General features: G+C 42.6%; 2 protein-coding genes across 2 annotated transcripts; one reads left to right on the forward strand and one right to left on the reverse strand.

Moving 5' to 3' along the window:
- The first annotated feature begins 742 nt into the window (after nt 1–742).
- On the forward strand, nt 743–5,122 carry LOC140856119 (uncharacterized). Its single transcript, XM_073253284.1, has 5 exons — nt 743–1,223; nt 1,305–2,566; nt 3,470–3,760; nt 3,911–4,183; nt 4,403–5,122. Exons 1-5 carry the CDS (start codon nt 743–745, stop codon nt 5,120–5,122), a joined length of 3,027 nt encoding a protein of 1,008 aa, XP_073109385.1.
- A 361-nt stretch (nt 5,123–5,483) lies between these two features.
- LOC105032302 (disease resistance protein RGA2-like) lies at nt 5,484–9,553 on the reverse strand. Its single transcript, XM_010906710.4, has one exon. The coding sequence runs from the start codon at nt 9,429–9,431 to the stop codon at nt 5,706–5,708; it is 3,726 nt and encodes a 1,241-aa protein (XP_010905012.1). The 5' UTR covers nt 9,432–9,553; the 3' UTR covers nt 5,484–5,705.
- Between the last annotated feature and the right edge of the window lie 8,607 nt (nt 9,554–18,160).

Raw genomic sequence — 18,160 nt, forward strand, 5'->3', positions numbered from 1 at the left:
GCCACCACAGCCATCGCAGCGCTCTTTCTCACCGGCCGCCTCCATCAAGCCTCCGTCGAGCCCTTTCTTCCCGGCCGAAGCCCCTTCAAAGCCTCCGCATCCGCCAAATCCATCCATAGCCATCGCCACCGCACCCTTTCTTCCCGGCCGAAACCCCTTCGCCGGCATCCGTCGAGTCCATCCGAGCACCTTCTTCCCGACCGAAGCCCTTTCAAAGCTTTCGCATCCGCCGAGTCCATCCACAGCCCCGGCCAAAGCCCCTCCAAAGCCTTCGCATCCGCCAAGTCCATCCGCAGCCATCGCCACCGCAACCCCCCTTTTCTTCCCGGCCGAAACCCCTTCGCCGGCATCCGTCGAGTCCATCCGAGCCCCATCTTTCTTCCCGGCCGAAACCTCTTCCTTCCCGGCCAAAACCCCTTTCTCCACCTCCCGGCCAGCGTCGTGGCAGCCACTGCAATATATCCTCTTCCTCCTCCTCTAGCCCCCAACGGCGTCGCCAGCGAGGTGGCGGCAGCAATCCCGTGCTTCACGGGATACATAATCGGTAAAAGCCACAGCTTCCTTTTTTAACACTTTCTTTTATTTCATTTACAAAAAAAAAAAAAAAAAAGAGAGAAAGAAAAAAAAAATGGAGAACTTTTATGCCTAGATACTTAAGAAGCCTGTGTTTACGGTGTGTCCGGTAATTCGTGTGTCTGGTGATTCATTGATAGTGTGTCAGTGAGATTATCATTTTGTTTGTATGGCCAATCCAATTACTATGCAAGGTCTTGAAGGTCTGCTGGATCGGCTTATTACAGTTGCCACTCGATCAAGGGGTTCGTCAAGAGATAGTGGATCGCTGAATGCTCTTCAAGTGGCTGTAAAACTTGATGGCCCAACGACATATTTACAATGGGAGAGGAGCACTCGTCTACTTGTACAAGAACGAGGATTGGAAGGATATCTCACCGGCACAAAGAAGAAACCTACTAATAATGAGCAGGATATGGCTCAATGGAGAATGGAGAACTCTATTGTTCTAGCATTTCTTCTAAATACCATGACACCAAATGTGGCAAGAAGTGTGCAACTGCTGGAGACTGCACAGGAAGTCTGGGAGACGGTGGCCCAAATGTTCTCACAGAAACAGAATTCTGCTCAAGCATTTGAGATTCGTTCTCAATTGTGTCAGCTTCGTCAGGGAGATTTATCTATCACTGAATATGCCACCGAGTTGAAACGTCTTTGGTCCGAAGCTGATCATTATAGAAATTTTGCTCCATAATGTTCCATCGATGTTGATGGATTTTAGAAATATTTAGAAGAAGAACGGGTCCAGGACTTTCTATATGGTCTGAATCCAGAATATGAATCTGTCAGAGTTCAGCTCCTCACCAGAGATATTTTACCTAGTTTAGGTCAAGTTTTCTCTACTGTTTTAAGCGAGGAGACACGGCGACGAGTGACTTCTGACTCCAATAGTTCTATAAGATCAACCCTTACCGTACAGCCACAGCAAGTAGGTGAGAAGGTATGTTTTCATTGTAAAAAGCCTGGGCACATTAAGGCATTTTGCTGGGATCTCCATGGCCGCCCAAATCAGCCTGGGCGTGGTAGTCGGGGCTGTGATGGTCGTCGTAGTGGTGGAAGAACTGGAGGACAGAATCATGTTCGTGGACCTGCCCAAGCCAATCTCTCTGAAGAGACCGAGGGTGCTATACACAGCTTATCTACAGAGGAGTATCAGACCTTCCGACGAATGATGGAAAAATATGAATCATCTTCTAACACCACACCTTCTACTCTGAAGCAGTCTAGCCACCAGGACGAATATCTTGATTCCTCTCTTTTTGCACACTCAAGTACTTCATATAAGTTATCACATGCATTTACTTGCGGGACATCTAACTCCTGGGTAATAGATTCAGGAGCATCCAGTCACATGACAGGGGCACCTAATAGTTTTATTTCATATTCACCATGTTCAGGACATAACAAGGTCAGAATAGCTGATGGATCTTTTACCCCTGTTTCAGGAAAAGGATCCATTGACTGTACTCCTAACTTAAGATTATCATCAGTATTGCATATTCCATCCTTTCCTACAAATTTACTCTCTATCAGCTCTGTTACTAGAGATTTGAACTGCTCTGTCACTTTTTGGCCTTCACATTGTCTATTTCAGGAGCAAAGAACGGGGAAGATACTTGGGGGTGGTAGAATGCACAATGGACTCTATTATCTATCAACTGATGAGAAAAGTATGAGCTCTTCTTTGATGGGGTATGCATTGTCTGCTGAAGGTGGCACTTCAGAACTTATGTTACATCATCGTAGGCTGGGTCACATTCCTTTTTCTATTCTTAGTCGTTTATTTCCATCTTTATCAGCTAAATGCAATAAAAATTTGTTAGTTTGTGATCATTGTGAATTGGCTAAACACACCAGAGCAGTATTTCCTATATCTGGAATTAGAAGTTCTCAACCTTTTGCTTTAATTCACTCTGATGTATGGGGACCATGTAGTACCAATACTCTCAAGGGCCATAGGTGGTTTGTTACCTTCATTGATTGTTTTAGTCGAGTAACTTGGGTCTATTTATTGAAGAAAAAAATGGGAGTTTTAAACTGTTTTAAAGAGTTTCATAAACTTGTAGGTACTCAGTTTGGTGTTGAAATTAAAATTCTACATTCTGACAATGGCACAGAATACATTAATCAGGAGTTTCGTGCATATCTTCAAACTCATGGAATTCTTCATCAAACCACTTGTGTTGATACTCCTGCTCAAAATGGAGTTGCCGAAAGAAAAAATCGGCACTTATTGGAAGTAGCCCGATCCTTACTTTTTACCATGCAAGTTTCTAAATTTTTGTGGGGTGAGGCTGTCTTGACCGCGGCTTACTTGATCAATCGTATGCCTCTAAGAACACTCGGGTTTAAGTCCCCCATACAATGTTTGAAAGGGTCTACTGATTATGTAGTCACTCCTAGGGTCTTTGGATGTGTTTGTTTTGCTCGTGATCATAGACCTTCAGTAGGAAAACTAGATCCACGAGCATTAAAGTGTGTCTTTGTTGGTTACCCTGCTACTCAAAAGGGATACAAGTGCTATTATCCCCCTGAGCGATGAATGCTTATTACTATGGATGTTACTTTTCGAGAAACTGAAGCTTATTATGGAAGTCGTCTATCTGATAATAAGACACCAGAATTACTTCTTCCGGGTGACTTTCTATACACACCAAATTCTGGTGCCCAGGGGGAGTATCATAGTAATGATGTTCAGAGGGAGCCTAGTAGTATTGAGAATGATGTTCAGAGGGAGCCTAGTGTTGAGAAAGAAGAAGAGTCCAGTGTGCATTCACCACCAATTGCCCATGTATCTCCACCACTTGAAGCTTCTTCTCCAGAGTCTCCTAATGGTAACAATATTTCTACTACTTCTTCCATTTCTAATCTTAATATTCCTATTGCAAAACGGAAGGGTACTCGCTCAATTGTTCCTCCTGCTCGTTACCGTTATGATATCACTAATTATGTTTCATATAAGAATGTATCTTCATCTTATCAAAGCTTTATAGCTGCATTAGACTCTGTCTGTATTCCTAGTACCTGGCAAAAGGCTATGGCAGAACCTAAGTGGAAGGAAGCAATGTTAGAAGAGATGACTGCTTTATCCAAAAATCAGACGTGGGATCTGGTCACTCTGCCAGCTGGGAAGCATCCTGTAGGGTGTAAATGTGTGTACACTATAAAGCAGACTCCAGAAGGCAAGGTGGAAAGATACAAAGCTCGATTAGTAGCAAAGGGATACACTCAAATATATGGAGTAGACTATGATGAAACCTTTGCTCCAGTGGTCAAGATGAACTCTGTTCGAACACTTATATCATGTGCTGCTAATTTTGGCTGGGAATTACATCAGTTAGATGTGAAAAATGCATTTCTTCATGGAGATCTTCAGGAGGAAGTATACATGCAGATACCACCAGGATTTGAGACTAGAGCAACAATTGGAAAAGTCTGTAAGCTAAAGCGTTCACTTTATGGTCTTAAACAGTCTCCTCGATCCTGGTTTGATCGATTCAGTCGGACTGTAAAAGGAATGGGATATAAACAGAGTAATGCAGATGATACTCTATTCTATAGACATCTCAAGGGAAAGAAAACTATACTCTTGGTTTATGTTGATGATATTGTAATAACAGGAGATGATCATCATGAGATTAAACAACTCAAAGGAAAACTAAAGCAAGCATTTGAGGTAAAAGATCTGGGTCCACTAAGATATTTTTTGGGCATAGAAGTTGGACGATCATCCAAAGGTATTTTTCTGTCACAACGAAAGTATGTACTAGATTTGCTTTCTAAGACTGGGATGTTGGAGTGTAAACCTGCTACTACTCCAATAAATCAGAATCATCGAACAGTGACAGATGGTGGAACTCCTGTTGATCGAGAAAGATACCAACGGTTAGTTGGAAGGTTGATATATCTTTCACATACAAGACCCGACATAGCCTATGCTGTCAGTGTCATCAGTCAATACATGCATGATCCACGAGAATCACACATGGAGAGAGCTTTTAGAGTATTACGCTATCTGAAAGGATGTCCTGGTCATGGTTTGTTGTTCTCCCAACACAACACATTCCTGGTTGAGGGATTTACTGATGCAGATTGGGCTGGATCATTGGATGATAGGCAATCTACTTCTGGATATTGTACATATGTAGGGGATAATTTAGTTACCTGGAGAAGCAAGAAACAGTCAGTGGTGGCTAGATCATCAGCAGAAGCTGAATATAGAGTAATGGCTCTAGGCATATGTGAACTTCTTTGGCTTCAGAAGCTGCTTCAGGAATTACAACTTCTAAACAAATTTCCTCTTCGGTTATATTGTGACAACAAAGCAGCGATTGAGATTGTAAGCAATCCGATACAGCATGATCGTACCAAATATATCGAGATTGACCGTCATTTTATCAAAGAAAAGATTAATCAGGGTCAGATCTGCATTACCTATATTCGGTCTTCTGATCAGGTGGCAGACATTCTAACCAAAGGGCTTAGCTCATTGTCTTTTTCTGGATTGACTGACAAGATGGGGCTTCGAGATATCTTCGCCTCATCTTGAGGGGGAGTATTGGAAGGATTGAGCTTAATTGAAAAAATTCTAATTAAAGGTCCAGGGATTTATTCCGTAGCATATTCTTGATTATTCTTTGGCATATTCTTGTTATTCCCTATCTATATTTGGGTCTACATATTTGTATTTATAGGTCTTTGTACACACTTTTGATTCAGAGTGAAGAAAAATAAAAATAAATATCTCCTTCTCTTTTTCATCATTTTTTTTTTTTTTTTTTTGTGCTTGCTATTCATGAAACCATCTTTTTTTTTTTTATTATTGGTAAAACAAAGCCATCTTTCAATCATTATGATAAAAAATATATATAGAATTTAGCTTAATTTGTGAAAACAAGATTTTGGATGTATACTGTAGAAATATCAAACTTAAAATACTAAATTTAGCAAGACACCAGCAATAGCTTGTTCATTACAGTTTCCATCTCGATGACGTACAGATATAACATTTATCAATCTCAATCATATAAAATTATTATAGCTAATCATGCCTATGGATTGAAAGCCGACATTACATAGGAGAGAGAGAGAGAGAGAGGAGATGGTACTTGGTCATGAATACTCAGATGGCATTACACAGGAGAGAAACAGTCCAAGCAAGGGCTGCTGCAGAAGGATGGTGGTTGTTCCCTGCTCTGCTCTCCTATTTCTGGAGCTGGCAAGAGAGACACGAGATCCCAGTACTCTCCTCCTCTTTTGCATCGTCTCTCCAGGTCGGGGCAACCCTTGATGACCAGTATTTGGAGGCTGGGGAGTCGCTGTTGTCGGGCTGCTGGTAACGTTGTCAATTGGGGACAGTCCTTGATCTCCAGACGCCGAAGAGTAGTGAACCCTTGCTTCCCTTCCGGCAAAGATGTTAAGCTGGTACATTCGATAAGGATCAGATTCTCAAGTGCCGTAAGGTGTCTCAGCCACTGAGGTAGAGACGTTAGACCTGAACATTTGCGGATATAGAGACGCTTCAGAGCGGGGAGGTGTCCCAGTTGGTCTGTCAAGGCCTTCATGTTCGGGCAGTTGTCGATGTACAATGACTTCAGAGATGCGGGTAACTTGGGCAACTCCATCAGGTTTTTGCAGTCAATAATGCCTATGAATTCAAGGTGCGGTGCGAGTCCTCGTTCCATTGATGATGGTGATTCTGGTGCCGATGATGTGCCAGTCAGATTTTGACACTCTCTAACTTCTAAGCTCTTCAGGGAAATTAAACCTTGAAGTTCCTCCTCTGGCCAGAATAGGAGAGCATCGCAGTTCCTGATTGTCAATCGTCGGAGAGAAGTAAGGTTTGTCCAAATTTCCAACGGTGATGATGGCAGCTGCCTTGAGAACAACCAATTGCATTTATTCAAGCCCAAAAATTGAAGGGTTGAGCTGAAACCCCTCGTCTCATCCTCCCGCTCCAGCAGAGGCCTCAGCTCTTCGCTGCCTGTGATGCTTAACGATTCCAGAGAGTTCATGTGCTTTAATGATGAAATACTTGCCTGTGGAAAGGACGGCGACCGTGTCTCGCTGCTGGTATTTGCACCAGAGGTTTCGATATCGAGGCAGGATAGTGTGGTATGGCTGAGCACAGACTCCAACGGTATCTTGTTATTTCCTTTTATTGCCAATTCGCGGAGAGAAGGAAGCACTGGCATGGAAGTCAGGTTTGGGCAGTCTCTGATTTCTATCTGGACAAGCAGAGGAAAACAGGGTGGTGCTGGGTCTCCGCCTTCCTCTCCCCACCAACTCTCCAAGCCCCGCATTCTATCTAGCCGTAGATGTTTAAGTGAAGGGAATGGTTGCACTGTACCCTCTCTTCCACTGCTCTGAAGGTGCTTGATTGAGTCAATTTTACACAAGGACAGGACCTTAAGATCGGGCAGCTGCCATAGTGGTGGGAGATGCTCGCAGCGTCTGCAGGATCCTAGATGGATCTCCACCAGATTGCGGAGCAGATCAAGACGGTCCATCATCCACACAGGAAAGCGTAAACCTGCATACCGCCATACTACCAGCATTTTCAAGCCGCTGGGAGGTTCGAGCGCTGCCAACACATTCTGAGCTTTTTCTGCCTCTTCATCAAAAGAATGATCTTCTGCCTCTACTGAATAGTAGCCGGTAAGCCACACCCCAACTCCCCAACATAATGCTAATGACTGTAGATTTTGTTTGGAACCTAGATTAGCCTCTGAAGCATCTTCCGTGCCCCTCACTTTCTCCAGGTTATAGAGCTCAAGGTGGCCACCAAGATTTAGGCCCTTCAGCTCTCTTATGCCCCTCTCAGCATCGTCGTCACCTACAATGTACTTCGTCAACGTCTTCAGGGAACTTAATTGCCCCATACCTGCTGGCATGTGCTTCAAACTATCGCATTGATGTATATATAGGTGCCTGAGGCTTCTCATATTTCTCATTGCTTCTGGTAGTTTACATAATTTCTCGCAGTAATCGAGTTTAAGGACCTGTAGATTGAAAAGCTCGCTGGTGGCTTCAGGAAGTTCTGCAATATCAGTCCCAGAGAGGTCAAGGTGTCTTAGATGTTTCAAATATCTTATCTTAACCGGCAATTCTATAGAATTTGTATACTCCAAGCTTAAAACTTTCAGGGACCTGGCCTTGGACAAATCAGCAGTCCGCATATCCAAGTAAGTATGGGGCAGCAAGAGTGTGAAGATGGTCGGGAATTTATTTAGGGTCTTACCAATGTCCAATTGGCGAGGGCCAGATACAAACAAATGGCGGATGTTATCAGGTAATGCTTCCAAATGACCAGTTTCTAATAACGGCGCACATTCGCTCCCCATGATAGATGTTGCAAGGTCATGCATCAGGTCATGCATCTTGCATGTCGCTGCGCTTTGATATCCATGATCGAATTTGTAGTTGTAAGCACGTTGCCGAAGGTCCTGAAAGAAGGATCTCCAAACCAGTTCATCAAAGATCTCTTCACCCAAAACTTCCAACTCCTTTCTTCCTTCAGATGGAATGAATCCATTAGCGATCCACAGTTGGATCAGCATATCTTTTTCCATCTCATAATCTTTGGGGAATATGGAGCAGAAGGCAAAACATTGTTTCAAATGTGGAGGCAAGTGATTGTAGCTCAACTTCAAAACAGCAAGGATTCTTTGTTCACCAAACTCGATATCCCAAATCTCACTTTTCATTATATCCACCCAATCCTTTACTTCTTTTTTGGTGCGCATCAAACTCCCTAGAGCCTTTACTGCTAACGGTAGTCCCCCACACTTTTTCACGATCCCCTCGCCAATTTCAATCAGCTCTGGACGTTCTCCAGCTCCTGGTGTAAATGCTCTTTGCCTAAACAAAGTCCAGGAATCATCATCAGATAAAAATGATAAACTATAAGGAGGAACTGTGCGCAAGATCCGTGAGACCTGCTCACTACGGGTAGTTACAAGGATTGTACTGCCTTCCCTGCTAGATCCTAACAGATCTTTGAATTCGTCCCACCTCACTGGATCTTCATTCCAAACGTCGTCCATGACAAGTAGATACCTTTTCCCACTCAACTCTTCTCGAAGGCGGTGCTGCAATAAATCCATGTTCGGCAGATCACACTTTGTGCCTGTGGCTGTATCTATGATTGATTTAACCAGCTTTTCAACATTAAACTCTTCAGATACGCAGACCCATATGAGCTTTTGGAAATGGTTCTTCACCCTGGGGTCTCCGTAGACCAGTTGAGCAAGGGTAGTCTTACCCAGCCCTCCCATGCCGTATATGGGAAGGACTGTGAGATTCTCCTTCTCATATTGTTGGAGCAGCAACTTCACTATTTTTTCTTTATCTTCCAGTCTACCGACGACACGTGATTCATCAACATGGGAGTGGGTTTGTGTTCTACTCTCCGTGTGTGGCTGTGCTGTGCTTCTAAATCCAAACTGATCACCCTCTGCTGCAATTCTATCTATCCTCTCCACAATATCTTTCAAGTTCTTCCCCATAATTAGCCGAAACAGAAAAGGGTTATGTAGCGAAAAGAAATCGCGTACCTTGTTCCCAATATCATCCTGAATTTTTGCCTTGCTCCACAGAACTTCATAATTGAACTCATCCAGGATGTCGTCTGCATCATAGGCTGCATCCTTGAGTACTGCCAACCAGCTTTTCACTGCCTGCTCCTTAACTTGCCTCTCCTCTGCATCTCTAAGCACAGACTGGATTCGGAGCAGTGTTCTCCTCAGCTTCTCCAGGTCGTCCTTAATGCCCCACATCGCCCCAAACTGTTGGAGGACATAGTCCACCGACTTCTCCTTAACAATTGGTATCAAGGCCGAGAGAAGTAGTTCAGCCATGGCTTCCTCTGAGAATCAATGATCAAAGAGCTTCTCTGGTCTGATGACGAACTTGATCTCTGTGTGTTTTGATATTTCGTTGGGCTTCCCGTGGATAATCTTATGATTCCCCCTGTCGCTGCTTAGTGGTACAACCCATGTGAAGAGAATTGGCAGGGCAACTACTCTGAACTAGTGGCCACGCTCCGACAAAAACACTGGCCACATCCACATGGTAGAAAACTAATCTTGTCGAAGTTATATCAAATGCTTCCACTAGTACCTGATTCATCTCAGTTTAAAATTTTGAGTGGATACACAAGAAGTTCGTCCTATCAATGTGGCCAATGCTTCGCACCTCATGATTAAACTCGAACCCACGAAGCATATCAGCTCTGAAATTAATCCAATTCCCTTGTGCACCCAGACTGGGTTTGAATGCTCGATTAAGACATGAAAGTTCCAACAGATTTCGATAAAGTTTTATATGTTTCTTTTTTGATGTAAGGATAAACTTTGCTTGTGAGAACAGTAATAGAGAGGGCTTGTAAAATTTGAGTTCTCTCTCAATTATCTTCTTTGGTGGGATGCCAAGCAATGATTGTTTTCAATCAAGACCCTGCCACGACCAAAGGTGCAGGGTAAAAGATTAATTGGGAAGAGAAGATGCCAAGCCCTTCAACCTTTCTTCTAAATCCTAAGGCTTTATTTATCTTTTTTTTATTGGCACGTATAGGGAGGAAAAACTTAAAAGAAAAGAATACAATTTAACAAAGCAGCATCCACGAGCCTCAGCCGTTATAATGTAAGCCAACTTGGGATGTAGACGAGTATGCTCAAGGAATTCTGTAATAACCCAGACCATAAGCTCTAGTGCCGGCCTGAAGCGAACCGGTCCCAAATTCCAGATTGAATATATATATATATTGTTGCGGCCAATTCCCTCGTCGTCTGATCGTCGGAAACGAGCGCCTGCAAAAGAAGTCCGCACTGACCGGAGGTGACTCCGACGGGGACCCTCCGACGGTCAAATCAGAGAGGAGACTAGGCAACAGTAGACAAGAATTAAGGAACTCAACGAGAGAGGGTGAGAGAGAGAGAGAGGAGGAGGGATTCAGGGGTTTCGAAAGGACCTCCCAGCACTGTTGCCTTTCCCAAAAATTAAATATATATTTAATTTTATTATTTTTTATTAATATTGAGATTGGTTTTATAGGAGAACAATCTTTTAAATAAGAGATCTTCGAACAAGTCATTTAGCATCCAGTTCGTAAATTAGGTTGTGGACTTATATTTAGGATGTTAAATTTGCTGTCAGTAGAGGTAAGGATATTTGCCTATGATCATCAGTATATTATGTTTATTTATGCATTGCATGTTTTTAGTTCTTATGGCTGGTATATATTTGTGATTGTTGGCATACTTGATTGTATTTTCTATATTATATATTATATTGGTAGTTTTTCGAAATGATTTGAATTATGACATGGGTTATTGAAAATCTTGAAAAGAAAATAATAGGATACAGTATTTTTTTTATATTTAAGAGAGAGATATTTGTACTAATCGTATTAAAGTAAGAAGTCTGCCATAAATAGAAACATAACATTGAGAATAATCTGCCACAAGTAGGAAAGTGGTACTAGAATAGCTGTGCCACAGATAAGAAGTGGTATTGAGAATAGCTTCACCACTAGTGGGAATGTAATATTGAGAATAATTCTGCTATGGGTAGAAATGCCACACTTAAGTTTGTCAGTCATGGACTAGAGTATGATCATGATTAATCCAAACCCTAAAGATAAATATCGATTGGTCTAGATCATATTAATGAGACATGATTTGTGATTATGCACGATGCGTATCATATGCCTGCATAATTATTGAATTATAATGGATATATGACATCAGATTTTTATGATTTATGACTTTTTTGGTTATTGTTTAATTATTATTTTCGAATCATATTGTTATATTGGTGTGAGTATATGGAGTTTCTTACTAGGCTGTAAAGATCATACCCCTTGATTCTCTTTTCTTTCAAAGTCGCAGGATGCGCAGGTTTGGATGGGTTAGACGTGAAGTTCGAGTTGTTGGATTTATTAATTTATTAATTAGTTCAATTTCTGATACCATAGAACACTAGAATAATTGTACTTGAACAAGTTTACTATTTATCTTGATGGATCTATTTAATTAACATATTTTATTTTTATTTATTAATTTTAAAATTTTATTTTTTTTATTTTAAAGCTTTGCATGATTTTTAGGATAATACTCTAAGATTTATATGATTTATATGGCTGCATTACATAACCGAACCAAGTGTTACACTTCTGCTTCAGCTAACCAACAGCATGTATAACTTTGCCCATACGATCTTTTATAACGTATCCAACCCCTTCTTTGGATCCCTCGGAGTCACCCATCAGTGTCTGCCTTCAAGAGTGGGAATAACTTCTGAAAAGTTTTAGAGGGTCAAAGAGATCTAATGCACACTATATTAGCAGAGCTACTTTCTTCTTGAACTACTCTTTCATTCCTAACGCTCCAAATCATCCAGGGAATATAAAGAACCAGCGCCTTGATCTCAATTTGAAGATCATGCCTACTTACAAACTGTACAAGCCCATTAGGAGAATTTATATCAATATCAAAGCTATAGAGCTTAATAAGGGCATGCTCGACATCCTCTGTTTCCTCATGACAAATATTATTATTATTCATCTACATGGCCTTCTTCTCCAAAAGGCTCTTCGCCACAAAATTTAATGCTGGGAGACACCGGGGTAGACCAAATCCAATTAAAATCCATTATATTGCCATTCAATTCATCATCCTGAATGATATGGTTGTAAATTTCTATTCGATTTATTTTATTGGATCTATTCCTTCCCCATAATTCATCCTTCATGTAACACCCCGGCCCAAATTGGGCCCAGAATCAGTCACAGCCCACAAAAAAAAAAAAAAAAAAAAAAAAATAAGGGAGAAGACTCCCTTCGGGAGTCTTCTTCCTCCTCTCGCCGGCTCCCAATCGGAGTCGGAGACGAGCTCTCTCCGGCTCTATTTAAGGAGGAGATCCCTTCTCTCTTCCTTCCACCGAGGATTCTAAGCCCAATCGGCGGCAATCGCCAGAAAATTCTCGCGGAAGATCATCCCTGTGCCGTCCAATTTCTCGCCGGAAAAGCTTCGCCGGCGACAGAGGTAAGCCTCCTCCCTTTCCTCTCTTCTTTCCCTTTCTTCCCATGCCGATGTGCACGCTCGTCGGCGACCGGAGTTGTCGGATTTTGTTGTGGAAGAATCTTCTTTTTTTGCCATTTTTCCATCGCCGGTGGTCACCGCCGACCATCGGTTTGGCCGCCTCTTACCGCCGGATCACCTCTCCTTCGGCCGCCGACCATCCCCACGCCGGCTGCGCCGCCGGCCGGCCAACCAAGGAGGGGATCAAAGATCCCCTATTTCGGTTAAAAACAAGCCACGGGAAGAAAAGAAAAGAAGAAGGAAGAAGAAGAAGAAAAGAAAAGAAAAGAAAAAGGAAAAAGAAAAAGAAAAGAAAAAGGAAAAAGAAAAAAAAAAGGAGAAAAAGAGAAAGAGAAAAATAAAAATAAAATAAAATAAGAAGAAGAAGAAGAGAGAAAAATTTTTTCTCTCTCCTCTCTCTACCTTCTCTCTCCAGTTTCTCTCTCTAGATTCTCTCTCTATTTTCTCTCTCTAGATCTTTCTCTCTTTTTGTGGATTTTATCTCTCTAGAATCTTTCTCTACTCTCTCTCTGATTACATCACAGACCCTAGGATAAATTTGAAATAAAAATATGATGATTTGAGATTGCTCCGAAATTCATGCGGTAGATCTGATCCCAGCCAATCCTATTTGAAATTGTAACACTTGATTCATATTAAGTCATCCTGATAGGACCTCTGATGGTCTCGACCATGATTGCCTCATCTGAAGGATATAAAAATTTCTCTCTCCACTTTCTCTCTCTACTTTTTCTCTCTAAAATTTTTTCTCTCTTCATGGATTTTCTCTCTAGAAGTCTTATGGATTAGTGGAGGATCCAGATACTTAGATAAATCCTAATTTTGATTAATCCTAAGAGAGATCCTCGATTTGTGTATTAGGATCAATTATCGGTAGTTTCTATATATGTGATTTTTATATTGATCAGGGTTATGAAGAGATGATTGTCTGCATATGATATCAAGTGGAATATTTTGTTAAACAAATTCATAAATTAAAGGAGAACATTGATTTCTGTATTTGGATCAGTTACCAGTAAAGGTAAGAATCCCTGTACATGATCACTATTATATATATGCTATTTTACTGTTGGTCTTGCATCGTTGGTTTTACATCGTCGGATTTGAGATCGATGAATTTATTATACCTGAGATACTGTTATTTGATTTTGAGCATGAGTATGTTATGTCAATATATATGTATCAGAGATTGATGGCATGATTATATGGATATGACATATCTGAATTGATCATAATGCAAGACAGAATTGATTGATGAAATCAACACATAATGATTAAATGAAAAGAAAGAGATATATGGTATGGACTAGCCTTGTCATGTGGAACAGCCGATCAGGAGCTTATGCCTGGGATAGTCCACCAGGAGCTTATGCCTGGGACAGCCCCCACTGGCTTACAGGTGGATCAGCCGGCCAGGAGCTCATGCCTGGGACAGCCCGCCAAGAGCTTATGCCTGGGACAGCCTCTCACGGGCTTTCGTACATGGGACAGTCGGTCAGGAGCTCATCCTGGGACAGTCTTGAAAGACTTTTTAAATGGATTCGATCCGGATGATGACTGAGGTATAGACTTGGATAGTCTAGAGCCAGAAAGAAAATGTTAAAAATCATGTGGTTATGAAAAGAGAAATGAAAGATAAGGCATGAAACAATTGTTGAACAAAAGTGTTTCATCTGTTAACATATGATGATGCATCTATTTTAACAAGACAGAAAATTTATGGATGTTTGCATTATTCTGGACATTGAACATGAGATTTTATATTTTATTACTTATCTTTACTTTCAGACTATATTACTATATCAGTGTGATATGGGAATTCTTACTGGGCTGTAAAGCTCACACCCTTTCATCTTTCTTTTCTTTTCAGAGATACAGAATGTTCATGATTGTCTATGGCTTAGATTTATGGGTGAGCAAATGGATAGATAGAGTGTCATAGTACCTGATCAGAGGATTGAAAAAATTTAATTTGTACCTATACAAGATTTTATGAATTATTATTAAAATTAATTGTTATGGATGTTAAGGTTGTAATGATTTATTTTGGCCTTGCATATTCTTTAGGACTTGCTCTAAGGAGTGTGCGGCCATCACGTATCCGACCCGAGTGTTGGGTTCGGGGTGTGACAGAATGGTATCAGAGTATAGGTTATGATTATTAGAAAATATGATATAAGTGATTAGGATTTGATAGAATGATATTAAAGCTTAGGTTTAAGATCACTAGAGATTATGAAGAGATATTAAAATTTTATGTAAAGATCAGTAGGATGTGACAGAGTGGTATTTGAGCTTAGAGCTTAGGTTACGTTTATTTAGAGACAATGATACAAGTGATTAGGATATGACAGAAAGTTTAGTGTCACTAAGGATTGTCATATAAGTGATATCAAAACTTTGGGATTATAATCAATAGAGTATGATTGATAAAATCAGAGTTTAAGATTATGATTATTAAAGGTATGATAGAATGATATTACAATTTAGGTTATGATCATTAGAGAATATGATTTAAGTGGTATTTAAGCTTAAAATTTTAATTATTAAAATTATGACTTTAGTAATATTTAAACTTAGGTTATGATCATAAGGAACATGATAGACATAAAACAAACGATCCGGTAATTAGATTTCGAGTCAATAGATATTAAGATGAAATTTATGTATAAGTGGCATATGTTATCTATAATAAAATTGATGAGTTATATCTTAGATTTCAATTAGTAAGATTGACCTAAGTATGAAAAGAGTTGACCTTGGAATAAAGTGGAAGGTATTGATAAGATATGTTGAGTATACTAGAGAATTTTGGAATGTAAAACTTATATGATTGAAGATCATGATAATTTTTTTAATTTCGATGATAATTGTCTGAGAATTATGAATTTTGGACTTATCAAAGAAAATTAATTAGGGTATGGTCTAAAAAGAAATTACATCATATGAGAGAGAAATATTTTCGAACATTAAATCTATAAGAGGTCATATAAACTCAATTTAGATGAAAAAAAAAAATATATATATATATACTTAAATTTTATTATGAAAATACGAGATACACATCTTGGTAAAAGTCTTTGGTCACTCAAAATATCATATTCTGAATATAATTTCTTATCTTTCAAATTGTATTAAATTTCAAATTAAAAGTTTATTTTTCTAAGTGGATCTTAAATTAAAGAAAAAAATTTATTTTGTCAGAGTATGATATACAGGTTATGATGAAATCTTTAATAATTCGTATTACTATCTATGGATTAATTTTTTTTAATTTTTTTTGTGATTGTTGAAGATGGTGAAGTGTATTAATTATTCGAGTCAAGTTTGGATTTTTTTTTTTAAATTGAACTAAGATATTTTGCTAGTGTTAAATTTTGAATGACTTATACAAGGGACAAGATTTTGTATGTGTTGGTGCAAAAATCCGCTTGCGCCGGAGAAGCTGGAGTCGAGGGAGTCGCGGTCGCTGCTGGGACCTGCAAAAGAAGTCTAAACTGGAGGTGGGGTTGCTCCGGCAAGACCCTCCGACGCTCAAGTCAGTTCTCTGCCTCAACAAGAATGGAGTGCTCGAACGAAAATTTTAGCAGAGTTTTTAGGTAAAAATGAGAGCTTATAGAATAACGTATCTGGGGTTTCCCTTTTTATAGGGGGAGGGCTCAACAGACTGATAGTGACGTTCATAACCGTCTGGTAGTGGGCCGCCCACTACCAGGAGGAATTTGTTGCGAGTAGTAGTGGAGTGGACCCGTGGCCCTCACTGTGGCGCGCCACGTGGAGTCTGCCGCAGGGAGTGGAGCGGCGTCCGTTGTCGCGACTTGCCAGAGGATGGAAGAATCACGCAATATCCATTACAGAAGGTGGAGCAGGATCGTGGGCATCATAGCGGTCTGCCAGGGAATAGTGGAGCCGCGCGGGATCCGTCGCAGGAGGTGGGGCAGAGTGGTGGCCGTCATAGCGGTTTGTCAGGGAATGATGGAGCTGCGCGGAATCCGTTGCAAGAAGTGGAGCAGGATCGTGGTGGTTGCTGTGTCGCGCCTGGGAGTGCAGATCCGTTGGCTGAAGTTCGGCAGCGGTCGGAGCTGGTGACGGAGCCTGGCTCCCGTAGGAGTCCGGGCGGAGTCCTTCTTGCAATTGAAGTCGTGGGCGGAGCCCGGCTCTTGTAGGAGTCCGGGCGGAGTCCTCCTTGCGGTTGAAGTCATGGGCGGAGCTCGGTTCCCGTAGGAGTCCGGGCGGGGCCCTCCTGCAATTAAAGTCAGGTGTGAAGTTCGGCTCCCGTAGGAGTCCGGACGGAGCTTACCGGCAGTTGAAGTTGACGACGGAGCCCGGCTCCCGTAGGAGTCCGGGCAGAGTCCTCCTTGCAGTTGAAGTCGTGGGCGGAGCCCGGCTCCCGTAGGAGTCCGGGCGGAGTCCCCCTCGGAGTTGTGGACGGAGTCCGGCTCCCGTAGGAGTCCGGACGGAGCTTACCGGCAGTTGAAGTTGGTGATGGAGCCCGACTCCCGTAGGAGTCTGGGCGGAGTCCTCCTGCAATTAAAGTCAGGTGCGAAGTCCGGCTCCCGTAGGAGTCCGGACGGAGCTTACCGGCAGTTGAAGTTGGCGACGGAGTCCGGCTCCCGTAGGAGTCCGGGCGGAGTCCTCCTTGCTGTTGAAGTCGTGGGCGGAGCTCGGCTCCCGTAAGAGTCCGGGCGGAGTCCTCCTTGCGGTTGAAGTCGTGGGCGGAGCCCGGCTCCCGTAGGAGTCCGGGAGGAGTCCCCCTTGCGGTCGATGTCATGGGCGGAGCCCGGCTCCCGTAGGAGTCCGGGCGGAGTCCTCCTTGCGGTTGAAGTCGTGGGTGGAGCCCGGTTCCCGTAGGAGTCCGGGCGGAGCCCTCCTGCAATTAAAGTCAGGTGCGAAGTCCGGCTCCTGTAGGAGTCCGGACGGAGCTTACCGACAGTTGAAGTTGGCGATGGAGCCCAGCTTCCGTAGGAGTCCGGGCGGAGTCCTCCTTGCGGTTGAAGTCGTGGGCGGAGTCCGGCTCCCGTAGGAGTCCGGGCGGAGTCCTCCTTGCGGTTGAAGTCGTGGGCGAAGTCCGGCTCCCGTAGGAGTCCGGGCGGAGTCCTCCTTGCGGTTGAAGTCGTGGGCGGAGCTCGGTTCCCGTAGGAGTCCGGGTGGAGCCCTCCTGCAATTAAAGTCAGGTGCGAAGTTCGGCTCCCGTAGGAGTCCGGACGGAGCTTACCGGCAGTTGAAGTTGGCGACGGAGCCCGGCTCCCATAGGAGTCCGGGTGGAGTCCTCCTTGCGGTTGAAGTCGTGGGCGGAGCCCAGCTCCCGTAGGAGTCCGGGCGGAGTCCTCCTGCAATTAAAGTCAGGTGCGATGTCCAGCTCCCGTAGGAGTCCGGACGGAGCTTACCGGCAGTTGAAGTTGGTGACAGAGCCCAGCTCCCGTAGGAGTCCGGGCGGAGTCCTCGTTGCTGTTGAAGTCGTGGGCGGAGCCCAGCTCCCGTAGGAG

Source organism: Elaeis guineensis, chromosome 1, assembly GCF_000442705.2.
Source record: "Elaeis guineensis isolate ETL-2024a chromosome 1, EG11, whole genome shotgun sequence".
Taxonomy (NCBI): Eukaryota; Viridiplantae; Streptophyta; class Magnoliopsida; order Arecales; family Arecaceae; genus Elaeis; species Elaeis guineensis.